The sequence below is a fragment of the Lepidochelys kempii genome, chromosome 24 (assembly GCF_965140285.1).
Source record: "Lepidochelys kempii isolate rLepKem1 chromosome 24, rLepKem1.hap1, whole genome shotgun sequence".
Classification (NCBI taxonomy): domain Eukaryota; kingdom Metazoa; phylum Chordata; order Testudines; family Cheloniidae; genus Lepidochelys; species Lepidochelys kempii.
Window position 1 is genome coordinate 4,824,062 of NC_136403.1, and position 8,624 is coordinate 4,832,685.

Genomic DNA, 8,624 nt, shown 5'->3' on the forward strand with positions numbered 1-8,624 from the left:
GCAGCAGGGATGGAAGCTTACAAAAAGGGGGATGGAACCCATATGCTGCTGTGTCAGCAAAGAAATAAATTGCTATAGTAAATAAATTCCATTTTAGGTCACGTATAACAAACCTGTCACATGTCCAACACAGGCAGAATCTCCCATGCCAGTTGCATACTGTGGCTAAAATGTTGCTGTGTTAAGAGAAATTGAGCATTTAAGAGAAAGTCATTGGACCTAGCAGAGTGGATTTAGGTTAAACCTATTAGGGGCCTTAATTATCATTCATGCCAAGCTCCCCCTGGCTTTTTACAGCGCTCTGGCAGTGTAAAGTCTTCTATGCATGAATGGGTTGAAATTTGCCCCGTTACAGAAAGCTAGCAAAAATGCTGATGTGCGTAAGGTGGGATTTTCATCAGCAGTAAAACTCCCATTGACGTGAACGGGTGCTGAGTTAGGCCAACGTGGCCGGCTTTTGAAAATCCCAGGCGTGAAGATTTTAAAGCCCCAATTTGAAGATTTAAGCGGCTCACTAGCCTCTGCACTGGCCTCTTTGAAGGGTAAATTTCTGCCTTATATGAGCGAGACAGAGTGAAAAGCTCTGAAGGCTTCCAATATAGCGCATCCTTGCATCACCACATGCGGTTATCCAGGTGAGCCACCCAACCAGCATTTCTGAAGGGTTTTATTCTGCCACCCGTCACCACGGTAGTTGAGCATCTCAAAATCTTTCATGGCAACAGGTAGATTTCAACCAGGGATCTCCTGATCTGCAGAGAAATGGTCTTCTACTGATCTATACCTCCTCTACATGGGTTGAGAATGCTACCCAGCACTCGAGAGAGCTGGATGGGCACTAATTAACCCCCACAACACCCCCATTTAATTTGCAGAGGGATGGATTTTATTCAGATTATTAAGTGAATGTAGGATGGTCAGTTTCATTCATGCCTCTGATCAGTTTCACTTCCAGCATTTCCTTCAGAGAGGATCTGGTTTGCACAAGTGCTGAGCAACTGCAGGTCCCGTCAGCTCCAGTTGACGTTGTAGGTACCAGCAGCTTAAGGTATTTGCCCAAAGCCACACAACAAGCCAGGATTGGAACCCAGGTCTCCAAAGTCCCAATCGCAAACTCACTCCCTCTAACCCAAGCAAATCTCTTCACCCGACTCCTTTACCTTGTAGCGCATCTGCTCACAGTCATAAATTTTTTTCAGTGGGACAACGTCTGGTGCAAAGCAGTGTCCCAGCTTGGCGAGGATGACCCCGTTCCGTAAGCTCTCCTCCAGCTCCGTAGGGGAGGCCAGCTCCTCATTCAAACAAGCCTCCATCCATCTGGCACAAAAGACGGAAAACCAGTTAGGGAGACCGTTGTTTTTTACAAGACCAGTATGCTGCTACCATGTCAAGTGCAGGTCTCCCACCAACCCTATGGGGCATTCCAGACACAGCATAGCCACGGGGTTGGGCTTCAGGATACTGAGATGTGAAGTGATGAAAATATTTTGCATCTGTTCAAATAGTGCTTCTTCCTCCTGGGTTTCTGCATTTTACAGACAGGAGACAGCAAGGCACAAAGTGGAAAGGGCAGCAGTCAGGACTAAAATCCACTTGCCCCTGAGCCCATGCTCAAAGCCCTTTGCTTCCGCTTATTGTTTGCTGATAGTCTAACAACGCTGCCTCCGGCTTGTCAGGCTGGCCACCCTTCATTCACAGACAAAAAGTGTCATTCCCCGCCTTTACATTTATTATAAGAGTCAGAGTAGAAAAAAGGCACTGTTGATAGCTATAAGCCTGTGTAGTTGGTGTGTGTGTGTGTGTGTTTTGAGAGACTGACAGCAAAGACAACCTTGAAGGGTCAGGGTGCGCAAGATTGTCTTTGCTTTAGATTGTAAGCAGTTTTCAGTTACTTCTCCCGACTCCCCCCCCACCCCCACTGCCTTTCATGTCTCCCCCCGTCCCCCCCCCGGGGTCACGACCCACTTGTCAAGAAACACAGATCAGCCCATGCATGCCAACACTGGGGGAAATGGTGTTTTAAGATCCAGACTCCTCAAAGAGCGACTTAAAGTCCCAACTGGTGTTTGATTTAGAAGGCAAAACCTGTTATACAGGAGACAGTTAAGCTAGGTCAATATAACCCCGACAGGGCCCCTCTAATTAATCAGTCCTATTGGAATGCTCTCTCACCGTTTCGCTTCCTCTAAGCGACAGAGATATTGATAGGCGACATTCTGTCTCCTCTGCTCATCCATCTCATCGGCAGTGAGACGCTCATCTGGACAATTCAAGAGAGAGATGCCAGGTCAAGCGCAGACAAGAGTTTAGGTTTTGTTAAAAATCAGCAGCAGCAGCATCATAATTTGAATTAAAATATTTCAATTAAGATTTCATAAAACTTAGTAAAAATATTCCCCGGATTTCCAATGCCAGCAGCCTCTCAGCATCTCCTGCATTGTTTTTAGCACATATTTTGTGCCACTGGAAATGCAAGACAGAGCCACAGCATTGGTGGTGAAGGACAATTTTTTAAAACTGTTGGTTGCAATAAGCAAAAGGCATTTGCCAAAAATCAGAGTTTTTAAATATGGTTTTCTAACCGCATTCTCCCATTTCGCTCTTAGATTTATGCAAAATTACTTTTTAATATCCATAACAGTATGAATTTTATGTTTTGGTGGCCACAGCAGCAGACTCTGCCCCAGTCCCATGTCCTGCCTAGCTGAGTATTAGCAGAAATTAAAAGCAACAAGCTTCTATCCCCACCATGGAAAATACCAACTCATAGACTTTAAGGTCAGAAGGGACAATTATGATCATCTAGTCTGACCTCCTGCACAACGCAGGACACAGAATCTCAGCCACCCACTCCTGTAACAAACCCCTGACCTATGTCTGAGCTACTGAAGTCCTCAACTCGTGGTTTAAAGACTTTGAGGTGCAGAGAATCCTCCAGCAAGTGACCCGTGCCCCACGCTGCAGAAGAAGGCAAAAAAAACCACAGGGCCTCTACCAATCTGCCCTGGAGGAAAATTCCTTCCTGACCCCAAATATGGTGATGGGCTAAACCCTGCGCATGTCGGCAAGACTCAACAGCCAGACACCCAAGAAAGAATTCTCTGTAGTAACTCAGATCCCACCCTAACTAGTGTCCCATCACAGGCCATTGGGCATATTTACCGCTAATAGTCAAAGATCAATTAATTGCCAAAATTAGGCTACCCCATCATATCATCCCTTCCATAAATTTATCAAGCTTAGTCTTGAAGCCAGATATGTCTTTTGCCTCCACTCCTCTTGGGAGGCTGTTCCAGAACTTCACTCCTCTGATGGTTAGAAACCTTCGTCTAATTTCAAGTCTAAACTTCCTGATGGCCAGTTTATATCCATTTGTTCTTGTGTCCACATTGGTACTGAGCTTAAATAATTCCTCTCCCTCCCTGATATTTATCCCTCTGATATATTTAGTGATGTCATCTAGGGTTATAAATCACAAGCTGGGTGAGGCAATGCCCACACTGCAGAGAACAGTTGTACATTGCTAGAAGGGGGAAGGACTATCACATGACTTAATAACCCTTTCCATCTAACGGCTACTATGCTCTGGCTGGCTACTTTCTTTTTTACATGTAAACAGATCTGGTTTTCCCTTCCCTCGCTGCATGGCCAGCCAAAAGAGAGAGCATGAGCTGGGTTAACAAGTCCCTGTTGTACTCAGTCCATAGGTCATATTTAAAATGTCTTCAGCCAGATTTGTATTTTTTGCATTCACACACGCCTTGTGTGTTCAAATCTTCCCAGAGACAAAATCAGACACACACACACTCTAAGGTCAGGGTTTTGCCATATGCCCTAGAAATCTTGCTAGCCCTCCCCCCCACCCCCCGTCTCCTGCTGTGTATTGGCTACCATCTGAAAGGGCTCTGCCCTCACTGACATCCTACCCATAAAATATTACCCCTACCCCAACGCTCCTCTCTTTTTGGCCCCATTTCCATAGTATCCAAGCACCTCACAATACTTATTCTCTCATCACCCCTGTAGAGTGCTATTGTCCCCATTTTACAGATAGGGAAAACGGAGGCTCAGAGCAACTAAGTGACTTGCCCAAGGTCACACAGGGGGTATGTGGCAGAGGAAGGAGTTGACCATGGGTGTCCCAAGTTCTAGACTGACCACTAGATCATCGCCTGACTCTAAGGAGAAACAGGAATCACCCAACAAGACCCACAGACTGTACCCTAACTGGCAACTGTCAGTCTGTCTGTCCATCTCAGGGCCAGCACTCTTTCCCACACCCCCAGATTCCTTTCTGATTGTCCATTCTGGATGCTGTTTATCCTGTCAGCTCTCTCAAGCCCTGTCCACACACCATGGGCTGGCTGGTCCAAACCCACCTCTCTGCCGGATCCCAGCCTGCCTGTCCATCCTCTGGCACCAATCCCTGCAGCACCCCAATTATCTGTGCCCTGTCTACAGTCAGGTCACTGGTCCCTCCCCCACTGGTGTGTCTGCCCCCTCCTGCACACCCAGACCTGTCCCCTGTCTGCCCTACGGTCGGGACCACACCCATCGGTTCCCCCACCCCATTGTCTGCCCCCACTTGTCTGCACCCACCAGCCACTCCCCTGTGTCTGTCTGCCTGCCCCTTCCACCACACCCCTTCCTGTCTGCCCCCCTGTCCATCAGCCTGGCTGCTTGTCCCCTCTCCTCCCCTGCCCCACGCCAATGTCTGCCCATTGCCCCTCCAGCAACTCCCCACAAGTGCTGTCCATCAGTCTGTCCCCAGGCCTGTCTGTCCCCTTCCACCCACCCCTGTCTACAGCCCCCCACTGCTCCCGTCCATCAGCCTGGCTGCTTGTCCCGTCCCGTCCCCTCTCCTGCCCTGCCCCACGCCAATGTCAGTCTGTCCCCCTGCTCCGGTCGGTCGGTCGGTCCGTCCGTCCGTCTCTCCCCTGCCCGCCCGGTCTCACTCACAGCCCGCCCGGGCCGGCCCGGCCTCGGCCGCCGGCTCCATCCCGCGGCGCTCGGCTCCGCCCGGCTCGAGAGTCGGGATTTGAATCTCCCGCCGCCTCCGGTCCTCCCCCGCCAGCTGCTCCGGGACACGTGGCTGCGCCGCGGGGGAGGCTGGGGGATGTAGTCCCGGGGGGCGGGGCACAAAGGGGGGAGGGGTTCCCCGGGCACAGTGGGGTTCTCTGGGCACTGAGCACTGCCAAGGGGGGGAGGGTTCTCCTGGACACAGGGGGGTTCCCTAGGCACAGCTGGGGGGTTCCCCTGGACACAGGGGGGTTCCCTAGGCACAACTGGGGGGGTTCCCCTGGACACAGAGGGGTGGGGAGTTCCCCTGGACACAGAGGGGTTCCCTAGGCACAGCTGGGGGGGTTCCCCTGGACACAGAGGGGTGGGGAGTTCCCCTGGACACAGAGGGGTTCCCTAGGCACAACTGGAGGGGTTCCCCTGGACACAGAGGGGTGGGGAGTTCCCCTGGACACAGAGGGGTTCCCTAGGCACAGCTGGGGGGGTTCCCCTGGACACAGTAGGGTAGGGAGTTCCCCTGGACACAGGGGGGTTCCCCTGGACAGGGCGGTCCCAGGGCACAGCTTGGGGGTACCCAGGGCACTGGGTACAGCCTGGGGGTGGGGGTAGTTTTGCAGACCCCGACCCCCCCAGGGGCTCATCTGCTGCCTGGCTCCATAAACCAGGCTCCAAATCTACCCCTTTCCCCACTGCACCTCCCTGCCCCATGCACCGCAGCCAGGGGCCCATAGGATATGTGAGGAGGGGAGAGGGGGAAGTGCTAGAAAGGGGCAAAGAGACTGTTCCAACCCCTGCTCTCAGTAGCCCTATAGCATGTAGGGAATGGGGGGGCTGTCTCTCCAGGGCAGGCCGGGTGGAGCAGCTTGCATAATGCAGCTGCTGCCACTGCATCTCTCACTGGTATTTGAGTCCCCTGCAAAACAGCCCTTACATTAGTGGGGAATAGAGACCTCGCTCTCCTCTAACACCTGCACCCCTAATATAAAGCAACAGAGAAGAAGCAGATCTAGTGGCTAGACCAGGAAGAATGGGCAGCAGGACTCCTGGGTTCCAGCCCCACCTGTGGGAGAGTGGGGTCTAGTGGCTAGAGCAGGGGGCTTGAGAGTCAGGACTCCTGGATTCTGGGACTGACTCACTATGTGAGTTTGGGCAATTCTCTTCCCCTTTCTGTGCCTCAGTTTCCCCATCTGTGAAATGGGAAGGACGAGAGGGTGCCAAAGCCACTTAATTCTTCGAAGCTGTCACTAATGCTGCGCCCACTCAGAAGCTTACAGGGACGGAGCTGAAACATGGGCCCCCTCTCTTCTAAGCGGACAGACCCCTGCCACTTGAACTACAAGAGAATCTTCATTAGCTTTTAGCAGCGTAGGACCTGTGACACACAGCTGAGCCCTTCTGATTCCACCCAGTAGAGGGGCAGCAGACCGCACATGCTCGCCAGTTCCTTGCAGCCGTCACCTACCTCCCAGGGGTGTTGTGAGGTTTAATTAATTAATGACTAAGGAGCACAAGTGAGAATGGCAGGGTGTTATGCTCACTCTCTTAATACACCCTAAAGGGCTCCGATGTTGTCAGGGTTATAATGGAGGCAGGTGATTGTGCTGCTTTGTCAGGTTGTTTTGTGCTGTTCATGCAACCATGACCTGGAACAATGCAGAATGCAGGGCTAGATCCATCCCTGGGGTCGATTCCACTGGAGCCCTGGGAGTTACACCAGGGCTAACTGTGGCCTGGGATTCTTTGTGTCTACTTGGAAAGGGGCCTGTCTTCCGCACCTGTCAGGCATCATGAATGAGCTTGAGCAAGGAGTTGGCCTCCTTTGTTTTACAAAACACCCTGCAAAAGCCACTAATTAAGTGACCCATGCTAATCCTGTTGGCTTGCACACTAAATTACCCAGCAGCTCCAAGGGCTGTGGGTATATCCCTAACCCCCACGCACCCTGCCCAGTGCTGGAAGTCAGGATGCCAAAACTAAAGGAAGGAGAAGAGAATAGCCCTACAATTAGACTGAGAGACAGTGTGGTCCCGTGGCCTGGGGCTCCGGAGATTTAGGGGTCTGTTCCTGACTCTGCAAAAAGAAAAGGAGTACTTGTGGCACCTTAGAGACTAACCAATTTATTTGAGCATAAGCTTTCGTGAGCTTCACGAAAGCTTATGCTCAGATAAATTGGTTAGTCTCTAAGGTGCCACAGTACTCCTTTTCTTTTTGCAAATACAGACTAACACGGCTGTTACTCTGATTCCTGACTCTGCCACTGACTTGCTGGGTGACCTTGGCCAACTCACTGCAGCTCTGTGCCTCAATTTCCACACCAACCTTTTGTCTTCTCTCGTAGAGTGTAAGCTCTTTGATTCAGGAACCTGTCGCTCACTGTGTTTACAGACAGCACTGTGCTTTGCCCAGTGGGGCCCTGATTTCAGATGGAGCCTCTACACGCTAATGTAATACAAATGATCGCAGAGCTCGGCCGTTGTGCAAATCTCTTAATGCCCTTTGATGGTGGCTGAAGACAGAACTATGCAGCGGATGGTGTCTCAGGAGAAGAGCTACCAGCTCCCTTCCAGTGGCACCAGAATAATAGCCAGACCCAGCTGAAACTCCCATACAAATGCCGGGGAAGCAGCTCCTGATGGCAAATCCGTTGCTTATGTGCCGTGAGTTTGATGGGTCGCAGCAATCCACAAAACCAGCCACCTCATTTTTACTAACTGGCTCCTTTGCTGGCTCCAAGACTGAATGGGTCGTGAAGAGCCAACTGCGGGGGAAGCAATACCAGGGCTGCCCCCCTTCTGTGAATAAAGAGGACTCTAGTCGCCAGGGCGCTTGATCAGGCACCTTCCACCTGTGCTCCATTCACCCAATTTTTATTCCTTTAAAATCCATAAAGTTTGATTCATAAACACCCACCCTAACCGAGAGCCCTGAGAGGCTGATTTAACCATCCATCAGGTGACATGCCCCAGCAGGGGAGGGCCCAGCATTATTGAAGCCGGTTGCCATGGGGCGGCCCAATGTGTCTCAAGCAATCGGAAGGAGATTGAGAAGAAACCAAACCCCTAAGTGCCATCATCGGAAAGCATTCCCGAGAGGAAGAACCCCAGAGCTCCCTAGACCCATGCATGCGCACCTGCCTGGGTTTTGCGCATTTCCTTAGCGCTTTCTTAACACTCAGAGGTACGAGCAGCCTGTTGCAGGCTTGAGTGCAATTCACAGGGAGCTGGTCTGATCAGAGCACGCAGCTCCAACTTTCTGGTGTGTTGCAAGGTTGGGCATTGAAGCAGCCTGGCCCAAGGATGATTTCACGGAGCCTTAGACATTCCTGAGCACCATTCAGGGTGCTTCTTTGAGACCACCTGCATTTTGGCATAAGAACCGTGATCTGCAGCTGCCATCTAAGATCTTTGACACGCTCTGCAAACAATCATGAAACATTAGGTAAGTAATGTTATGGATTATTCCTGGTTTGCAGCTGGGAAAACTGAGGCTCAGAGCGGGAGATTTTTCATGGCATTTAGGCACCTAAATCCAATGGGAGTTGTGTCTTTGAAAATCTACCCCCACAAAGTTAAGTGACTCACCCAGTGTCACCTGGCAAGTCAGTG

The 8,624-nt window shown here is 51.2% G+C and overlaps 1 protein-coding gene across 1 annotated transcript in view; it reads right to left on the reverse strand.

Annotated features, from left to right (window-relative positions):
- IQGAP3 (IQ motif containing GTPase activating protein 3) overlaps nucleotides 1-5,020 on the reverse strand; it is a 37,892-nt gene extending 32,872 nt beyond the window's left edge. The window contains exons 1-3 of the mRNA XM_073323024.2: nucleotides 4,960-5,020; nucleotides 2,173-2,260; nucleotides 1,161-1,317 (exon numbers count right to left, since the gene is read on the reverse strand). Coding sequence (XP_073179125.2) covers nucleotides 1,161-1,317; nucleotides 2,173-2,260; nucleotides 4,960-4,999 — 285 coding nt within the window. The 5' untranslated portion in view covers nucleotides 5,000-5,020. The remainder of the gene's footprint in view (nucleotides 1-1,160; nucleotides 1,318-2,172; nucleotides 2,261-4,959) is intronic.
- Between the last annotated feature and the right edge of the window lie 3,604 nt (nucleotides 5,021-8,624).